Source organism: Varanus komodoensis, unplaced genomic scaffold (genome assembly GCF_004798865.1).
Source record: "Varanus komodoensis strain SLA01 unplaced genomic scaffold, ASM479886v1 scaffold14_3, whole genome shotgun sequence".
Classification (NCBI taxonomy): Eukaryota; Metazoa; Chordata; class Lepidosauria; order Squamata; family Varanidae; genus Varanus; species Varanus komodoensis.
In genome coordinates, this window is record NW_025335439.1 from 1,822,157 (window position 1) to 1,843,971 (window position 21,815).

Consider the following 21,815-nt stretch of genomic DNA (forward strand, 5'->3'; position numbering starts at 1 on the left):
CTTATATGCAGAGCACATTATGAGAAAGGCGGGCCTAGATGAATCACCAGTTGGAATTAAGATTGCTGGGAGAAATATCAACAACCTCAGATAAGCAGATGATACCACGCTCATGGCAGAAAGTGAAGAGGAACTAAAGAGTCTCTTGATGCAGGTGAAGGACGAGAGTGTAAAAGTTGGCTTGAAACCCAACATTAAGAAAACTAAGATCATGGCATCCACTCCTCTCACTTCCTGGCAAATAGATGGGGAAGAAATGGAGGTAGTGACAGATTTTATTTTCCTGGGCTCCAAGATCACCGCAGACGGGGACTGCAGCCGAGAAATTAAAAGACGCTTGCTCCTGGGGAGGAAAGCTATGGCAAATCTAGACAGCATACTAAAAAGCAGAGACATCACTCTGCCAACAAAAGAATGTATAGTCAAGGCTATGGTTTTCCCAGTTGCAGTGTATGGCTGTGAAAGCTAGACCATAAGGAAGGCTGAGCACCAAAGGACTGAGGCCTTTGAATTGTGGTGCTGGAGGAGACTCTTGTGAGTCCCTTGGACCGCAAGGTGATCAAACTGGTCAGTCCTAGAGGAGATCAACCCAGACTGCTCTTTAGAAGGCCAGATACTGAAGATGAAACTCAAATACTTTCGCCACCTAGTGAGAAGGAAGGATTCCCTGGAGAAGAGTCTAATGCTGGGAACAATAGATGGCAAAAGAAGAAGGGGATGGCAGAGGATGAGGAGATGTAATGTGGCAATAGATGAGCACAAGAAAAAAGAAAGCACAAAATAAATGAAGAATGAAAAAGAACATATAAACAAATTTTAAGAGTGCAGTTTTACCTTTGTTAAGATAAAACTGCACTGCAGTTTATTTAGAAATCAGAAGTGTGGCCAGGTCACAATGATTTTGCTTGTCTTATTCCACTTACAAAATTATGAACACTAATCCTTCACAACACCAAGCTGAGCAATGCACCATCACCTTTCACAGCTAAGGAAAACAGTTAAGAAAGGTATGTCACATCCATCTTCAGTTTCCTCAACCATGAATCAACTGAGCAGCTCTTGGGGACATGGAACTACGAGCCTTACTCAAGGGCATAAGAGAGCGACACAAGCAGTGTATCATATGTCTCGTATTTCAGATATTTTAGGAAAGAGATCCTATTACTTTCAGTTACTTTCAGGGGCTAGATGAATCACCAGTTGGAATTAAGATTGTTGGGAGAAATATCAACAGCCTCAGATATGCAGATGATACCACTCTCATGGCAGAAAGCAATGAGGAACTAAAGAGTCTCTTGATGCGGGTGAAGGAGGAGAGTGTAAAAGTTGGCTTGAAACCCAACATTAAGAAAACTAAGATCATGGCATCCACTCCTCTCACTTCCTGGCAAATAGATGGGGAAGAAATGGAGGTAGTGATGGATTTTATTTTCCTGGGCTCTAAGATCACCGCAGATGGGGACTGCGGCCAAGAAATTAAAAGACGCTGGCTCCTGGGGAGGAAAGCTATGGCAAATCTAGACAGCATACTAAAAAGCAGAGACATCACCCTGCCAACAAAAGAATGTATAGTCAAGGCTATAGTTTTACCAGTTGTAATGAACGGCTGTGAAAGCTGGACCATAAGGAAGGCTGAGCACCAAAGGATTGAGGCCTTTGAATTGTGGTGCTGGAGGAGATTCCTGCGAGTCCCCTGGACCACAAGGCGATCAAACCAGTCAGTTCTAGAGGAAATCAAGCCTGACTGCTCTTTAGAAGGCCAGATACTGAAGATGAAACTCAAATACTTTGGCCACCTAGTGAGAAGGAAGGACTCCCTGGAGAAGAGTCTAATGCTGGGAACAATAGATGGCAAAAGAAGGACGGGGTGGCAGAGGATGAGGTGGCTAGATGGAGTCACTGGAGCAGTTGGTGTGAGCTTGAGTGGACTCTGGGGGATGGTAGAGGACAGGAAGGCCTGGAGGAATGTTATCCATGGGGTAGCGATGGGTCAGACATGACTTCGTGACTAACAACAACAACAACAATACATGTAATGCCCAAAGAGGCATTTCCTAGATGTTCATGCTGCAATTTTTATGACTGATCACAGCAGCACTTTTATCAGATCTTTCAGTTCTGCAGATTACAGTTACTGCATATCTATGGAGCATTAATGCAAGGCTCTAATATTGCAGATGGTAGGACAGGAGAATATTACCCTAGTTAACTAGCCCTGTGAGTTGCACTGTTTACTGTGATAATTTCAAACAACCATCCCTCTTGGAAAGTGTTTCTGCATTCTGATCTATAGACCATATGTATGTTCATTTCCAAATGGCCTGGAAAACATACAAAACATCAAAACTGACTTCAGGCTTGTTGGGTTTGTTTTTACTAACTTCCCAAGAGCTACCAACCTAAGCTTGGTATAAAGGACATCTATTTAACCATAAAAATGGTTTTGCGTATCAAAACTAATTGGAGCTCACAGCCCACCCACATAAAACTCCACTCCTCTTTTCATTGTTGCTAGTGCTGGAAAAACAACAACCTTGCCAATCTACTTCAAATCAAGCAGGAATCAGTGCTGTGAAAGGGCTGGAATGTTGGACATGAGCTTAGCAGATCTGGGTTCTAGTCCCCACCCAGACATGAAGCTGGTTTAGGTAATTTCAGGCCAACCACAGACTCGCAGCCTACCTCACAGGATTGCTGTGAGGTTAAGACAAAGAGGGGGATTATGTAAGCTGCCTAGGGCTTCTTGTAGGAAAATTCAGGATAAAAATATAAATAAATAATCTGCCAGTAGATCTAGCTCTATCTACTGCCCACCTCTAAGCTGGATAATTTGGCACTTGGATAAGGTTGCAAGATTCAGATAGGTCAGGAGAGATCAAAGAACAGCAACTGTACTTTAGCTCTGCATGGAAACTCAGGTAGCAAGTAAATTTGAAAATAAAATCCTGCTAATGTAGTCATTTAGGACATTTATATTCCACCATCAAAAATCTTACTGATGCACAAAGAGTCTAACATTAAAAACAGGCAATAAAAAGTTAGCCATTAAAAATGAAAATGACTAAAACAGTCAACAAATGATGGCAGAGTAAAAACAGGAACACTGAGCCTGCAATCCTGTGTGTGCTTCCTGATTAAACCTGTACAGCATTGCACAATATGTTACCTCAAAAGAGGACAAAGCTGCTTCCAGACTCGATAGTAGAGAGCTCTTCAGCAAACTTCCTTTTTGTCCCTGAAATTGTGACAGGAAACTCTGTTGAAACTGCAAAAGAGATGATCTATACTTCCTGTAGCACTGGCAAAGTACATACACGACTCAGTTCCAACTTCACAATCTTGGAAGCTGGCAGATTTTTCACCCTTCTAAATCCACTGCTTCCTTGACAAATATGTTGTAACCATAAATTATGTCAGCATTATGATGTTGTTAAACATTTGTTCTGCTACAAGTTAACAGTTCTATATGGGGAAAGCCATCTTTGCCAGTTTCCAAAGTTAATCTTTCTGTGCCTAGCTTCCCATAATGAATATTGGTGGAGCTGTGAAAAATGCTTCATTTTCAGTGCATTTGCTAGATTCGTTAAGCTTCTTCTGAGAGCCTTTGTAGTAACTGAAATTGCCAGGGCACTGTATGCCAAGCTAACAGACCCTCTCTATTGAGACTTTGAATTTTCCTGTCCACATACTTTGTTTTACTTGATCCCACATGTCATTGAGTACCTGAAAATTATTGTTTAGAACAGCCTTCTCCAACCAAGCACCCTCTGGATGTTTTACCCATCCCCAGCCAGAATGGTTGTTTATTTTGTAATAGCTGACATACTCTCCTTCCCTTATCACCAAACATACATGAAGAGGAAGAGTTTTGATTACAAAACTTCCATTATAAAAACCTTCCTTCCACCTATGAAACTGGCATGCCATGGAAAAAATCTCTAAGCCAGCCATCCCTTCCTTTAAATATCAATTTCCTGTGCAGGAAGTGCTCTCTAGCTCTCTTTGGGTATGAGGAAGCATTCACTTACATTAGGCCATGCTGGCTTTTGTGCAGTTTGAAATGCTACAGTTCATTCCCTGGGAAAATACTAAAGCAAATCATATGCAACTCGTAGAAAATGTAGTGATAAACAGAAACCAACACAGGTTTTGTAAGAGTAAGTCATGCCAAACTAATCTAATCTCATTTTTTGACTGGGTTACCACCCAAATGGGCAGAGGAAATGCAGTGGACATACTTTACTAAAGCCTTCAACCAAGTGCCCCAAGACAACCTAATAAATACATTAGCAAAAAGTGAGCTTGACATAACTACTATTAGGTGGATCTACAACTGGTTTCAAAATAGGTCACAGAGAGTGATCATCAAGGGCAGCTCAAGTTGAAAAGAGGTTTATGAATGGGGTACCACAGGGCTCAATCCTGGCACCAGTACTCTTCAACATCTTTATAATGATCCTGGTGAAGAAGTCTAGGCAGCCATAATTAAATTTGCGGATGATACAAAGCTGGGTGGAATAGCTAACACCCTGGAAGACAAAAAGAAGATCCAGGTGACCAGACAAGCTTGAACACTGGGCAGAGAACAATAAAATGAAATTCAACAAGAACAAATGCCAAGTCCTCTGCTGAGGAAAAATAAATCAACAGCAAGATGGAGATTACTTGGCTCAACTGTAATGAAAATGAAAAAGATCTTGGAGCTGTTATAGACAACAAGTTAATGTGATGCAGGCACAAAAAAGGCAAACATTATTTTGGGATGCATAAAGAGAAATATCACTTCCAGAAAAAGAGAAGTACTCTTCCCCCTCTACTCTGCACTAGTCAGACATCAGCTGGAATACAGCAATCAGTTTTGGGCACCCAACAGTGCACCAGGTGCAGGCTAGACACAAGGAAGAACTTCCTGTCAGAGCAAAACAACAGTGGAACCAGTTGCCAAGAGAGGTTGTGTGCTCTTCCACACTAGAGACCTTCAAGAAGAAGCTGGACAGTTATCCGAGTGGGATGGTGCGACTGGCATCCTGCACCAGCCGGGGGTTGGACTCAATGGCCTTCTTGGCCCTTTCCCACCCTACTACTCCATAATTCAATCTAGACCAGGACTAAATTCAACATCAGAGAACTCTAAAGGTGGGACAGGTCAAGAGCAAAATATACCACCCCCCTAAAATGCTGCCTATTTTAACTTAAAGCTGTTACAGTAACTCAGACTTAGGAGAGGCATTTCAACCTTTCAGAAACAGCACAAAACTACATAAAACCCGAGGAACCATTTGGCAGTCAGAGAAAAATGAAACGTGAGAGGAAGGAGGCATGGCCTTTCGGATTCCAGGAGGTCTGGATTCTGCCCACAGACCTGGGATTATAACCTGTTGCAGTCCTTATTCATTGCTTCTAAGAACTAGGCCTCCCCATCATTCATAGCTGATAGAGAGCAGTAAGCCACACAGCAGTCCAGGTCTGGAACGGAGATGAGTGGGGCTGGGGGGATGCTGAGTGAGCTTGACTCTGGGTCAGGCAACAGCTAGCCTTGGTCTTGATCCACAGTTTTAAAATACTGTTTTAACCTATTCACACTTAATCTCTCAGTTGCATATTGTATATTATATTGTACATTGTTATTGTATATTACTATATGTTCTTATTGTGTCTTTTATTGTATATTGCTACACTTCGTTTATTTTTGTTTTATTGTTGCTATTTGATGTTTATATTTTGCTCTTTTGTTCTTATTGGTTTTCCTGTAATCCAGTTAGTGAGTTCTTTGGGCTAATAATGGGGGACAGAAGTTAAACAAACCAATATTTTCATTTCAAAATTGTGACACTATCATGTAGTGCACATGATAGCCTTTTAGATACATATACTATAATGCAAAGGTGGCAATTGAGGCTTGAGAGCTGCACGCAGCTCTTTGAGCTTATTTTGCAGCTTACGGCTGGCTGCTCACTGCCTGCAGGCACCCACTTGCCGCTCTCAACCACCTGACATTTACGGTGTGTGCCTCTTCCACGGATCAGGTCTGGCCACCGCTGCTATATAGCACATCCTTGGCATTTTCTTTTTGCACTAAGCACTTAAAAACAGCAAAGTATTTAACATGGGGGGATCAGAAGGGTAAATAGTAGTAATATACTTAGAAAGATATCACACCACTAAAGTGGCAATGAGCAGAAAGAATTTTCTCTCCATCATTTGAAAAATTAGCATTATAGTGCTATATCACTCTTTCCTTTAGGCAGTGTTTCTCTAATATTTTAATAGCTTAAAATCACAGTTGGAAAAACATTTTAGCACTAATTAATAGATCAATTAAAAATCAACATGGTGATAATATGACACCCAAATTTTATAATAGATGGATACGGGTAAGTTCACTGGCCCAAGACGTTACTGCTCATGTCAAACAGATCAAATGACACGTTACAAAATTACATGGTGTGTAGTTGTCCTTTTGCTACTCTGATGTGTGTTTAGACCTGATTTTGGGTTGGACCACCATACTCCAGAGGGTAGGGTTCACCACTCTCCTCTTTTAAAACACCATCTGACAAGGCGATTTACAAAGAGAGAAAATGGATGGGTTTTTTCTTCATTTCCACCCCACAGGGAAAACAGTGGTAGAAGTGTAACCACTGTCTTCTCAGAGTATATTGAGCATGATCCTCATCAGAACTGGGGCCATATAAGAATGACTAGCCTCACGTACACACCACAGAATTCACACAATGTGAAGTTTGGCTTAGAGGGCATCTGGATGTGAGGTGATTACACCAGTCTTCCATCCCTTCTCAAATAAGTCAGACTCTCTCCCCATGAAATGTGAGTAAACAAGATTTTTTTTTTAAATTTCTGAAGTACCTGGATAAGCTGGTGTGGCTCTGTCCTACCCACTGCAAGGTGATTACCTTCGTGGTGAAAGAGCAGAGGGAAGAAGCAGTTAAGAGTTGATGTCACCCTCCAGTCTATCTCTGAGGCTGTTGTCATGGTCAGGGACAAGTTCAAATCTGCTTTTTCAAGGTATTCTAAGAATAAAGAATATTCTTTGAATCGCTTTGTTCATTTGTTTCTTTGAAAGGAGCTCACAAGGCCAGAGAACAGATCTCTCAGTGTATATAAAATTATTCCCCAAGGAAAACTGAAGCCCTGAAGCAAGTCAAGATTCTTCCAAAATATTGCTATAAACCATTTTAGATTATTGCCTTTATGTCACTGTATTTACCCTCCTTCATTACAGCATTTTCTAAACCTGGAGGTGCTCCACTATCCCCAAAGCAGTAAGGCTCCAAATGTTAGCCAAATGAACTTTAACTTAAATTGCTATGCAATTTTATATGACCACAGCAGTTAACTCATTTTATGATGGCCAACTCTACTTCTGCTGGCATTTAAATAAAAGAAAATGCAGTTATATGCAAGGCAGAGGTGGTCAGCTTCTGGCCCTCCAGAAATTTTGAAATGCAATTTCCACCATCCTTGGCTAGATCTGATGGGAGTTGTAGGCCAGAATATCATGAGGCAAAGTCAGGTTGTTCACCCCTGGTGTAGGACATAAAGTCTACACTTCCCTGTGAGTTGGATCTGAATTTGGTCATACTTGGAATACACCCATTGAAATCAACAGGCTTTAAGTGAGTCATAATTAAAATAAATCCCACCAGTTTCCATAAAACCACTATAAGTATGCCTAAATCTGGATCTAGCTCATAGCATGTAAGCTGAGGTACAAAGTCCTTTGAAAACCATAGAAGCAGCAACAGGGGGAAAGATCGAGCTGACAGTGCCAAGTTTTTAAGAGAAACATGCATCTGTTTCAGTACATGCTTCCCCAGGTATTTTCCACACATACAAGAAACCCAAATGGAAATAGTACTTCACTATGCTGTGAGTACAAGGAACGGGACAGGCAAGAATGATTAACCCACAAGTTTCTAAAGACAAAATCCTGTATATGTTTAAAATTGTAGGACTTTTCCCATCTAAATATGCCCAGGGTTGCACTCGAAGTAACTGACATTCAGCTGATTTCTTCCCCAACCCCCACCACCAATTCATCTGGAGCCATGCTCAGCAGAGTGTTTAGCATAAGGAGAAAGTATCTATTTCAATTATGGTGGATCCATTTTTCCCTGACTGCGTTTACAAGTGCAGTGACACCAGCTGCCTTGTACTGACAGGCAAAGAGACTCAGACTATAACAAAACTATTTACAGAATCCAGTCATCTGCTTATTACAGTGTCTTCCCAATTCTGCAGGGTATTTTTCAGCTCAGCTATCCGTAAAATTACAGAATACTCAGCAATTGTGTGCAAATCTGTGCCTTTGTTGATATGGAAGCACCATTTGTTTGGAAGCAGATTCCCTACCCTCGCCCCCACCCCAGCCCGCCACAGTATCTGCCCTGCAAAACCCCAAAAGAAAGAAAAGGTAAATTAATAAAGCCTGGCAAAATGCTACTAAGATTTCGTGTCATTTCTACATTCTGTTTCATGGTAATATGGTACACTGTTGCTAAGTTGTATAACTGCTATGACATATAATAGGTAAATTATTGCAAATAAATGACTCCAATTCCATTCTTCCAAATGCTCTAAATAATGCAGTGAGATAAAAGTAAACAAATTGAAAAGGACCATCCCAAGATAAAGGTCTGCCAATCCTTCCTTAATATACACTTCCATTCTGTTATCATTTTTTAAATCAACCATTCATTTAAAGCTAGTTTCACACATACCAGGAGGATGGCCAGATGTTTTGTGGTGAGAATGACAGGAAATGCAGGCGGGGGGGGGGGGGCATTGTAAAACAGCCCACAATATAAATCCAAAAAGCCTAGTGTATTGTGGATTATTAAACTGTATTGCTTGCTAGGGTGAAGTTGGGTAAATTAATGCAGGGATATTTTATCCTTACATCAATACAGCTAAACAGGCTAGTGACGTTTTAAAACAAAAGGTGAAGACTGAGAGAACAGAACTGAAAACATTGTCAAAGCTGTCCCACAAGCTTCCTGGGACTGTTTGAACTGACATAACCACAGAAAGACTTAATTTTTATCCTCATTAGAGGCCAGAGGAAGAGACTGGCATATGTCAGTATGTTTTGGGTATTCCTGCGAGGGAGTAGGAGGGAGCGGGAGTTTAAAATCCTTTCCCAATTGCTTTAGAGACTGTTCATACACCTTCCTAGACAAGCTACTTGGTCTGTAAGTTCTTCTGGGTCATGCCACATGTTAGACTTTTTCAAAGTGCACAGCTCAATAGATAAAGCACAAATGTGGCAGGAATCCTGCTTCACAAAGGTGCTCGACTGGGAGCTGGATTGCTCTCTTAATGGTATTATCTGAGAGCTATAAACTACAAAACATCTGTCTGTGCTTAGTTTATCATGGTTTCTCTCTTCCCAAATGTGCCAGATTCCTAAGCCGTAGTTGGTCTAAGGACAGACAAGTCAGACTTTCCAGTTTGCACTTCACAATAAACAAACCATGGGTGGAAGGCCTGTGGTTTGTTTAGCCACTGGGAGCAATAACAAGGTGTGACGGCTTTTGGATCTCAGTAACTCGCCCATGAGACTTTAGTTTAGAATTCTGGTTTATCGTGCTATGCAAATGCAACCAATGTATGAAAACAACCTTCAGGGGTCTAACTTTAAAAACCAGAAAAGGCTACTGATGGCTACTTTCTCATCGTGCTGGGTATATGCTAACTCCAGTATCAGAGGCAGAACACCTATGTATACCTGTTCCTGGGGAATAGGAGCAGAAAGGTGCTATTATGTTCACAGCCAAATTATGGATTTCCTCAGTGGCCACTATGGGCATGGCTTTTCTTATGTCCTTATCCAAGGATTCAGGGAGCCATCCCCCAATAATGTTCAAATACATGGTTCCAACAAACATAGAAGTTCCTGTACCACGTGGTTTGCCTCGGTCTGAGCAAATGTTAAAGAATCCAGCTTTTGCTAAAACATTGCTTTCTCAGGTGAGCACAAATGCAGCAATATAATAAGGTGCCAACAAGCACTTCCCCCGCAAAGGATTCTGCAGACCTGACATTTAAAGAAGAGAATCTTAGTCTTAACCAAAGAGTTACTTTGTTGTGGTTGTTGTTAGTCCCGAAGTCGTGTGCGACACATCCCGACCTCATGGGCAACATTCCTCCAGGCCTTCCTGTCCTCCACCATCCCCTGGAGTCCGCTTAAGCTCACACCAACTGCTTCAATGACTCCATCTAGCCACCTCATCCTCTGCCATCCCCTTCTTCTTTTGCCATCTATTGTTCCCAGCATTAGACTCTTCTCCAGGGACTCCTTCCTTCTCACTAGGTGGCCAAAGTATTTGAGTTTCATCTTCAGGATCTGGCCTTCTAAAGAGCAGTCAGGGTTGATCTCTTGCTGTCCACAGGATTGGAAAAGGTTTGATCGCCTTGCTGTCCAAGAGACTCGCAGGAGTCTCCGCCAGCATCACAATTCAAAGGCCTCAGTCCTTTGGCGCTCAGCCTTCCTTATGGTCCAGCTTTCACAGGCATTGCAACTGGGAAAACCATAGCCTTGACTATACACACTTTTGTTTTCAGGGTGAGGTTTCTGCTTTTTAGTATGCTGTCTAGAGTTGCCATAGCTTTCCTCCCATTGAGCAAGCGTCTTTTCATTTCTTGGCTGCGGTCACTGTCTGTGGTGATCTTGGAGCCCAGGAAAATGAAATCTGTCACTACCTCCATTTCTTCCCCATCTATTTGCCAGGAAGTGAGAGGACTGGATGCCATGATCTTAGTTTTCTTTATGTTGGGTTTCAAGCCAACTTTTACACTCTCCTCCTTCCCCCGCATCAAGAGGCTCTTTAGTTCCTCTTCACTTTCTGCCATGAGAGTGGTATCATCTGCATATCTGAAGTTGTTGATATTTCTCCCAGCAACCTTCATTCCAACTTGTGATTTCTCTACCCCTGCCTTCTCATGATGTGCCCTGCATATAAGTTAAATAGGCATGGAGACAGTACACAGCCTTGCCGAACTCCTTTCTCAATTTTGAACCAATCAGTGGTTCCGTGTCCAGTTCTCACTGTTGCATCTTGTCCAGCATACAGGTTTTTCAAGAGACAAATAAGATGGTCTGGTACTCTCATCTCTTCAAGAACTTGCCACAATTTGTTGTGATCCACATAGTCAAAGGCTTTAGCATAGTCAATGAAGCAGAACTAGATGTTTTTCTGGAACTCCCTAGCTTTCTTCATGATCCAGCGTATGTTGGCAATTTGATCTCTAGTTCCTCTCCCTCTTCGAAATCCTGCCTGTACTTCTGGTAGTTCTCGGTCCACATACTGGTTATCAGGGATGTTAAGCTCTTTCTTGTATAGTTCCTCTGTGTAATCTTGCCACCTCTTCTTAATCTCTTCTGCCTCTGTTAGGTCCCTGCCATTTTGGTCCTTTATCATGCCCATCTTTGCATGAAACTTTCGTTCTCTTCAAATCTCCAGTATTCTTGAAGAGATCTCTGGTCCGCCCTATTCTATTGTTTTCTTCTATTTCTTTGCACTGTTCATTTAGGAAGGCATTCTTATCTCTTCTAGCTATTCTCTGGAATTCTGCATTCAATTCGATGTATCTTTCTCTTTCTCCCTTGCCTTTCGCTTCCCTTCTTTCTTCAGCTATTTGTAAAGCTTCCTCAGACAGCCATTTTGCTTTCTTGCATTTCTCTTTCTTTGGGATGGTTTTAGTTGCTACCTCTTCTACAATGTTGTGAACCTCTGTCCACAGTTCTTCAGGCACTCTGGCTATCAGATCTAATTCCTTAAATCTATTTGTCACCTCTACTGTATATTCATCAGGGATATGATTTAGGTCATGCTTGAGTGGTGGCCCAGTGCTTTTCCCTACTATCTTCAATTTAAGCCTAAATTTTGCAACCAGAAGCTCATGATCTGAGCCACAGTCAGCTCCTGGTCTATTTTTTACTGACTAGATAGAGCTTCTCCACTTATGGCTGCAGAGCACATAGTCAATCTGATTTCTGTGTTGACCGTCTGGTGATGTCCATGAGTACAGTTGTCTCTTGGGTTGTTGGAAAAGAGTGTTTGCTATGACCATCGTATTCTCTTGACAAAATTCTACCAGCCTGTGCCCTGCTTCATTTTGTACTCCAAGGCCAAACTTGCCTGTTACTCCAGTTATCTTTTGGCTTCCTACTTTAGCATTCCAATCCCCCATGATGATGAGGACATCATTTTTGGGTGTTAATTCTAGAAGGTGTTGTAGGCCTTCATGGAACTGGTCATCTTCAGCCTCTTCAGCACCAGTGGTTGGAACATAGACTTGGACTACTCTGATGTTGAATGCTTTGCCTTGGATTTGAACTGAGATCATTCTGTCATTTTGGAGATTGTATCCCAGTACTGCTTTTCCTACTCTTCTATTGACTATGAAGGCTACTCTATTTCTTCTGAGGGATTCTTGCCCGCAGTAGTATACCTGATGGTCATCTGAATTAAATTCACCCATTCCTATCCATTTTAGTTCACTGATTCCTAAGAGGTCGATGTTCAGTCTTGTCATCTCGTTTGACTACATCCAGCTTGCCTTGATTCATGGATCTTACATTCCAGGTTCCTATGGAGTATAGATCTTTACAGCATCAGACTCTCCTTTCACCACCAGATACATCTGCAACTGAGTGTCCTTTCGGCTTTGACCCAGTCGCTTCATTCTTTCTGGCGCTACTAGTACTAGCCCTCTGCTCTTCCGCAGTAGCATATTGGACACCTTCCGACCTGAGGGGCTCATCTTCTGGTGTCATATCTCTTTGCCTTTTGGTACTGTCCATGGGGTTTTCATGGCAAAGATACTGGAGGGGGTTGCCATTTCCTTTTCCAGTGGATCACGTTTTGTCAGAGCTCTCTGCTATGGCCTGTCCGTCTTGGGTGGCCCTGCACGGCATAGCTCATAGCTTCATTGTGCTACGCAAGCCCCTTCGCCACAGCAAGGCAGTGATCCATGAAGGAGAGAGTTACTTTAGCCACACCCAAAGGAACTAAAGAGCTATTTTAGCATAAAGAAAAGTTTAGCTATCTCTATTGATTTTTTTCCCCTTTGAACAGTATTCATCCAGTCATGAACCACTTTTGAAACTCCACTCATCTTCTGAAGGGGTTGCCACATGGCAAAAAGACCACTGTTGGAGAAACACAAACACAAATCATCCTTGTGCACATGGAACTGGGCGCACAGTGCTCTGAATCCCAGCAACTGGCCCATGAAATTCTAGTTTCATTGTTTGCTACCCTCTGTATTTTATAAAGTAACCAGAGTCACTAAACCCAGCAAAAGTTTGGATGTGGGACACTCAGGTTCTTCATGATAAACAATATAAAACACTGTAAAAGCATTTTCTCTATTGGCATTGTAAATCAGCTGAAAATGTATTCTCTTTTGTTCCCTTTATTTTTAATTTGGTAATCTCAGTGTATGAGATCTTTGCCTACTGAGTATAACACTTCAAACTCGATGTCCACATTCACATGCCCCACTAAGCCACCCTGTGAAAAAGTCTGACCGAGTGAGCTTGCTCTCCCCTCTTTGCCCCTCAGTCCTCCAGCCAATGTCCTCGTGCCCTTTGCACAGCGTCTCCTCAGTTATTCTCCAGTTGCTACCCGTTTTCATTTGGCACTATTTAAAAAAGAGCTCAAGTTGCAGAAGACCAACAATAATAATGGCAATATCAATAGCAATAAAGAACCGGGGGGAAAAACAGTTGTGCAATTTCATGGGCCATTTCTTTAAAAAGTTGACTGGTTGCTCTGAAGTGGGGCTTGGGCACTGGTGAATGCGCAGATGGCATTTGGTGGCAGTAAGGGAATGAAGAATGAAATGAGTTTTTGCCAATCTTCCAAGTGGGTTGCTAGGCAATCTACACAACCCCCAGGTTGTTCTCCCAGGTTCAACCTATTGTGGACTGAAAAACTCTTGGAATAAGTTGTGGGTTGTCAGCTTGTTGCAGGTCGCTGCAGAGAGTGCTCTGAGTTCAACCACCACAACATCCTATTGTGGTTTATTGCACATGATAGGTTGTTGTGTCATGCAAGTCCTATCAATGAAATGTTTCTGTAAGCTTTCTGAGGACTTTTATGGTAGCAAAGTGGAACATGCATTTTTAAATAAAATACAATAAACAAGCAAGCAAGCAAGCAAACATGCCACACTGTAGTGACACTAGCTTGGCTCCAAAGATGTCTTTCTACAAACAGAAAGCCTCTTCTACTCACAGAAGGGCTACTGCTGACCAAAATATAGAGCATTGTGTGAAAAAGGGAACAATAAATCCAGAGGTGTTCTTTCATTAGTGCAAGCTATTTGCAGAAGGTTTTGCACAAGTTCTTTTCCCAAAGTTTTCTATAGGCCACTACAGCTTGTATGCTATAGCAGCCTTCCCTAACCTGCTGCCCTTCAGATATGCTAGACTACAGATCCTGTCACACTGCCTGGGGAAGATAGGAACTGCAGGTCATACCTGGATTGTACTGGTTTGTGGAAGGCTATGTTCCAACCTGAATATTCATGTTCCAAATGTGTTCATGCCACCACACAAAGCCTGTTACCTTGTAGAACTGCATTTTGAGGGGCATTCTATTACTTTGTGCAAAAAGTCCACAAAACAGTAGCTGTACATTTTTTTCCTTCCGCTCACAAAACTTCGGAGCCAAGCCACTGCCATGACCTCCTCTATTATACAATACATCCTGAGCTGAATTTTCAGGTGTAACTGCTAGAACTGATTCACACAGATAAGAGTTTCTGTCTGAATTCCTTTGAAGTGAGTTTCCCACAGGTTTCCCTTTGGTCTAGGAAAGGAGGGGGCTTCCAGAAGAATGGGAGGAGTTAAACAGGGGAGGTTTGTGAGGGATGGGTACATGGCAAAGAAAAACCATTGCTTTCTTTCCCTGCTGTTTCTAATCTTGATTAAAACGGGATTGACAGAAAGGAGAGACAGTTACAAATAAATACACAGACACAGTAGACTTGAATTCAAGCAAATTGGGCACTCCCAAAGTACTCAGGAATCCTAGGTCTAGAAGGTCAGTCACCCACACCATTGCAGTGACACAACACAGCCTTGTATATGCTTGGGCCCTGGCCTTTGACTGGAAAGCAGGAAAAAGATGAAACAGGACCAAAAGTAAATTGCAACAGTGTAGTAGGTCTTTGCCCTCTTGAGGTGGTACTTTTTTGCCACCACCAAGATGGCAAAGACTGCTGCTCCCCATTCCTGCCATTCTGTTTTCTCCTTGATTTCATATTCCGAGAAAGAAGCAGCTGCATGGATATTGTGGAAGAAATTAATATCTTATGAACCCTCTGAAATAAAAATCGCCATGGGTGGACAGGTTCTGTGAGTCAGAAGGCCACCCCACTGCCACTAAATCTGCGATCAATCAGCAAATAACACAATGAAATGTGGAAAAGGTGTATCTTGCTTCCAAGCAGAATCACACTTCTGCAAAGCTTTCTAAAGTGCTATTCAGCTTTCATACAAAGTGAACCTGATCCAGTAAGATTCTTCTTGCAAACTTTTAAGAAGAAACCACTGTTACCACTCTTGTTTCTATCTGAGAACATGATGACATTAATAGCTGCTTAGGTGAGTTTAACTAGTTTTTCAACAAGACACAAGGAACAATTGAATATGTAAAATTGGCATCTATTTTTTCTTGTTTTTCTTTTTAAACTGTCATACTCAGTGCATTTTTTGTAAGAAAAAGGGTGCCAGAACTCATGAAATTATTTACCTTTCACACGTAGTCAATCACTGTACACACACACACCAGTTGTGCAACGAAACCTAACGGTCGCTGCCCGCAGTAAGCACTCAGTGCGTGACCACATGACCAATCCCAAGCCGAGCAGCACCACAAGCTGAGCAGCGCCATCACAACCAGCGCGGACAAAGTACGCATGCGTCGGATTCGACACACAAGCAGCCCGCATGCACCGTTTTAATTATTTTGCCGCCAACCTGCTACGCTTAACAGGGCGATTCGAATCCACGTGGACCAAACATCAAATTTTCAAAAGTTACTTTTAAAACTTGGAAAATCTGTCGGAAAAAGGTGCCGGAACTCTGTTCCGGTGCGTTCTATGACAAAAAAAGCACTGGTCATACTGAAATACAGTTTATAGGGAATGGTAATATACTGAAGAGTGCAAACTTTTTAAAGAGCTTAGGATGCATTATGAAGGTAATACTCACGCAGTGCATACAGTGAAAGGATTATTCCAGCCAGGCAAAACCCTTCAAAAAACCTGAGCGTGCTGAACATTGTCACATTCACCGAGAGAGCCACTGTGAGTCCAAATATTAAAATGAATAATACAGAGAAGAGCAGCACTGGCCGACGACCAACCCTGCAGAAAGAAAAGAGAAATGAAGTCAATTGTATTTTGGCCTGTACTCAACATATTTTGCAAATTAGACTTCTGAATTGGATGGAACATTCCCAGCCACCTTTCCAAAAACTTTGTTGCTGAACCTTCTCTACAGAAACAGTTAGGAAAAAGCATCACACAGGAATCTAAGTTCATGACCTAATCCATTTGGTAAGAAATTGAATAGCTTGCAAATGTTGATTTACATAATGCCTAGTGCCAATCCCCAGGCAGAATGTTTGATGACTAGGATGTCAAAACCAAGAATGCCCTTTCTCCAGTTGCCACCCACCTCACCTTAGGGGCTGGGTACACCTGGAGAAGAACCTCCAATTATAATCGTACTAAGTATGCAGGTTCATTTCAGAGAATCTGGTCCTTCATAATCCTTGGCATCAAGATAGATAGGGCTTTGCACCTTTATTTATTATCTAGTAACAATATTTCTACCCTGCTTCTTGATAAGGCATCAAGGGATCTGCTTTCCAGCAGGGGAAGGAGGAGAGAGAGAGAGACTGGGTATGAAAAAGCATTTGATGCACTAAAATAGTTCTCTAGATTTCTTAATTACACTTTTACCTTGTACTCAGGATTCATAAATTGAGGAAAAACTAAATAGCAAGCAAACAAAAAAACCCTTTTCACTCACATTTCATTGAGGGAGATCCCTTTACCCGCTTTCTCCCCAAATACACAGGCTATACTTAAAATGACTCCAGATGGCTACTGATTTGCTTTAGTGCCATTAAATTGGAGTCATTCTTTGTAATGCTTCTCAAAATAAATCTTTATCAATCTCTTTCACAACATATGCTTTGTTCTGGTTACATTTTCCTCTCCCAGTTTCCTCTCCCAGTTCTTAGACACCAGTAAAAGCAGCAGCAACAATTGGGGAGGGGGGAGGAGGAAAAGAACTGAAAGCAACAGCAGCCCTAGAAGTTCTCTCCCCACCCCTCCGTGTGTGTGTGTGTGTGTGTGTGTGTGGTGCTTAAAGAGCCTGCTGTTCAAAAGAGTCCAGTTCCAGCTGGTGAAGGAGATACAGGTGGAAATGACATCTATGACAGCTGCAAAATAGACTGCAGCTATTATCCAGATAAGATCAAAGTTCTAACATCTAATCTAGTCTCAAGTACCTAACATATTTAATAAACCATATTTTCAGTCTCCGTTGGTTACCTAGCAACAGTAAGCTACTCCTATCAGGGATCTAAGCATGATTTCATTTGCCTTGATTCATTAAATGTAAGCAAAAGAAGCAAAAGCATAAGAAAGTTACCATTTCTAGGATAACTTTTTTTATCCTTGGAAAACAGGAAACTACTGCAACCCATTGCAATTCATATGATTTTTGACAGTTTCAAAGACTAATATTATTCATCCCTCTGTCCCTTTGTTTTCCACAGAAGCAGACCCACTGGGAAATTTTTAGCAGCATCACCAAATTATGGGAAAGCCCATAACATGGCCTTTGCACATTTTGGATATTTAGAAATATGAAATTCAGGCCATTTGGAATAGCCTCAGGTTGGTAGCTCTTCCAGGTACAGGCGGCAAAACGTGTTTCCGAAAACATATCACTGGTCAGAATGGAAACTGCAGGTGTAAATTTACTGCATACTGGAGTGCACATAAAAGCATGGATGTTGTCTGAATTAATTTGATGGCGTATGTATAAGCGTTAAGGCCCTTCATCAGCTTTCTCACACAACTAGCCATATAAGAATAAAATTTACAAGCACAGCTGATGTCTACTTGAAATGTAAGAATGTAGGTTTGTGTTTTTGGAAGGTATACAAATTTCAAAAACATAATGAAAACCACTCATCCCTTTATTATTGGGAAAAAAGCAATCCTTTTTGCCATTGCCCTGATTTGTATGTATAAGTATGACAAATTATTTCCTTCCTTTACTGGCATTATACTGTGTTAGGAGTCGAATAAATCTTTATGTACTCACGATAAAATTAAAACTTCTGTCCGAGGAAGGATATTTCAGATAGCAGTAAAAGATGTGATAGAAAAAAATTGTGAAAATCCCACCCGCCCATTTTCCCAGTAGTTTTTTGAAAATTATGACAATTTTTTCTCTTTTTTCCCCCAGGTATTTTTTTTCAAAATCTGACTAGAATTTTTTTTTCTGGTCTTTGCTCCATTTTCCTTCTTTTTTTCTAGATAAGCAGTACCTTTACCTTCCTTGCTCTCCCTTTTTTAATGCTGTTATGTACTGGCAGAGAGCTGGGCAACCATCTTCACCTCCTTTGCAAAGCTACAAGAGCTTAATAAAATTGGGCTGACAGCCAGCTTTACAATAAATGCATCAGCTTAAGGCATCCATATTATTTCTCAAACACCTTTTTTAAAAATTTAAAATTACTTCATTTTGTACAACAACAATATCAATCAATCGTAAGCCAACTGTTAAATATTTGCTTTCAGAGTACATATTTTAGTGGAATCTATGGAAGAATAAACAGCACTGAAGGGGGAAAAGTATATCTTGTGTTGCTTGCAAAAGGTAATTTCATAATGGTTTTAGGCAGAAGAGTTCTGCACCTTTGATTTGAGTGTGAATCCTCACTTACCAGTCAGCTATACATCCTGTTATTAGGTAACCAAAGATTAATCCCACAAGCAGAGAGAATTTTGCAATATGGACTTTCCAGGCAGAATCACAGACAAGATCCCACTGAAAGAAAAAGAAGAGAAAGGTATGACATTATTCTAAAACACTTGGAATTGAACTATAGAGAACCACAGTTGAAGACCTGGTTATGATCATTGCATTATATTTTTACCTTGCTTTTATTCCTCCTGCAAGGTACCCAGGAGCTTTCAAGCTTCTCCTCCTCTCTACTGTACTCTCAGAACAACCACCCTGTGAGCAGGGTAAGAGCGAGAGAGTTCATGGTTGGCCCCAAGTCACCACTGAACACATGGCTGAGTGGGCACTAGAACCTGGATCTCTAGAGTCCCACTCACACCACCACTCCTTATGGCATTATTAATGGCTACTAAAGAGTATGTTTAAGGATCTTACCAATCAGTTTTATAATACATAATTGTTCTTGTAAGAATCACCTTACTAGATGATGCCATAGTTCATCTGTCCCAGCATTCTGTTCTCCAAAGCAGGCAGCTAAGTGTCAGAAGCTGACAAGCACCATACAATAGCAATGGCCACTTCCTCTTTTTAGTTTCTAGCATCTAGTATTTTACAGGTATATTTCATCTGATTAGGGATGCATCATTTGTCTGTTGTGGCTATTATTCCCAGTAATGAATTAAAATCATTTTAAAACAAGCAAGTAATCTGTGTTACTGGCCATAATTCACACCTTGGTGCATGAAATTCCAAGAGCAAACCGATTTTGTATGAAGAAGTATCTTATTCCAGCAGTTAAAGCAATCACTTTGACTGGCTGCCCAGTTCTAGTAGCAGGAGAGGAAAAAGCCTTTCTTTGTGCCCATTCTCTTAATGTTTTAGGTTTAGAAGACCTTTTTAAAGGTAGGTCTGTAATTTGAAGCCAAGGGTCATCTAAAACTCCAAATTCAGTTCTGGAAAAGCGCTCAGGAACCACATTCCAGTGTTAGGTGGGGGCAAAGGCTAATAGGATGAGAACAGAATATCCCACACAGCAACACATTTTAGCTTAAAACTATTACTGCCAGACACTACCCAAGTCTTAGGAAAGGCATTTCAACAATTTACAGTAGGAAGCATGTACAAAGCCCAGGAAACCTAGATGAATGGTGGCTGAGGGTCTAGGGCAGGGGTTGGCAACCCGTGGCTCCAGAGCCGCACGTGGCTCTTGAACCCTCTGCTCCGTCGCTCAAAACATGTGCCAGCACAGCACTGATCTGTTCGAAGCTCCACTCAGGAACCCTAGCTAGTTAAGTAAATCAGCTAGTTAAATAAATCTCTACATTCCTCTCCTAACCAAGCTTCCTGCAGGCTCTCATGTTACATGAAATGAAATGCTGCTGAAAGGATTCTCTTTGTCTCAATGTAAACTCCTTCATCTGAATGTTAACAGCTGCGCTTGGGACCTGTCACAATTCACAGCACTTCACTGTTTATCTGCTAATCGGTCACTAAACACACCTATATCTCTGGCACAGGGCACAGCCTCCAATCTGTGCCGGATTTACTGCGCTCCCCCCCCCCCGCCCCGTAGGCCAACCATGGATAAATCGAAGAAAAGAAAAGTTTCTGAAGAAAACTAAACGTTTAATGGTACGTGGGTAGATTCATTTGCTTTTACCGCTGATGAACTTACGGGGTTTGCTGTTTAATGCATGCAGCCCTTTAGCACTGACTTTGACTCTGCAGAAAGCTGTTCTCCTATTCAAAATATATGAAAGGACTTCTACCAGTTTATAATGTAAGATTAAAAATAACAGTTTTTAGTGACTGAACAAGAGCTGCAGCTAAATCATAATGAACTTATACATAGCATTAAAGTAAAAAAATCATATATGCAATGTTATCTTCATTTTAGATGTCAAAAGGGTTTTGCGGCTCCCGGTGTTTTCTTTTGTGTGGGAAACAGGTCCAAATGTCTCTTTGAGTGTTAAAGGTTGCCGACCCCTGCGCTAGGGAATACAACATGGCCCTCCAAGAAATTCCGCAGAGTTAAAATGGGACCCTGAGAGGGTTGGATTTGACCCATGGTCCTGAGGGTGGACATGCCCATTTTTGACATTTGTCTAGCAAATACCAATTATGCCAGCCACTGTTGTCTTAAAATTGCCCAAGACTTTTTCTCATAAGATAACTTTAGGTGCTTCTTATGTTGAAAAGCAAGTCTTCAATCAATTTCCCAGAGGATTTGTTGATCTTAGGTGTAGAAACATACCCAGGCACACAGAGGAGTGAATGGTTTATACCTGTATTTCTGTACTCGCAAACATGCATAGAAGCCTGCTCAGATCACCTCAACCATCTACTAAAGTTGCAATCCCATGTCCTCCATGATACGGTCTGGAAAGTCACAGGATTATTTGGAGTTTCAATGCCAAGGTCCTGCACCCTCAGTGCTGGGACTCTGGAAATCCCCTGACCTTGGTGCAGAAAAAACCATGCTGGCTGTCTCTCCGGCATGGCAAATTGGCCTTGGAAAGGAATAAAACTGGTGTGATGGGGATGAGAAGGAAGGTGACTTCTGGTTCACACTGTACCCAGACGGCACCAGACTCCTCCCCATCCTCTTTGTACTGTTTCATCTAATGGCTGAAAATTGCCATCCAGATGGAAGGCAGGTTTGCAAGGTGCACAGGTGGTAAAAATAGCTTCTGCTGCATACACTCGATGCATACAAGCCTTTGCGTTTGGAAGCAGATGTGCATTGAAGGCAGGAGGCACTGGATTGCACTGCACACAAAGTCAGACTCAC

At 41.7% G+C, this 21,815-nt stretch overlaps 1 protein-coding gene across 3 annotated transcripts in view; it reads right to left on the reverse strand.

Moving 5' to 3' along the window:
• Positions 1-21,815, reverse strand: part of SLC22A23 (solute carrier family 22 member 23) — a 120,316-nt gene that overhangs the window by 67,464 nt on the left and 31,037 nt on the right. For 2 of the 3 annotated variants that reach the window (XR_006414157.1, XM_044424525.1), the window contains exons 2-3: positions 19,005-19,108; positions 16,247-16,401 (exon numbers count right to left, since the gene is read on the reverse strand). Coding sequence is in view for 2 of the 3 variants with exons in the window: in XM_044424525.1 (XP_044280460.1) it covers positions 16,247-16,401; positions 19,005-19,108 (259 nt within the window). In the remaining variant the exon portion in view is untranslated. Of the gene's footprint in view, positions 1-16,246; positions 16,402-19,004; positions 19,152-21,815 lie in introns of all 3 variants that reach the window. The other variant, XM_044424526.1, reaches the window with a different exon arrangement.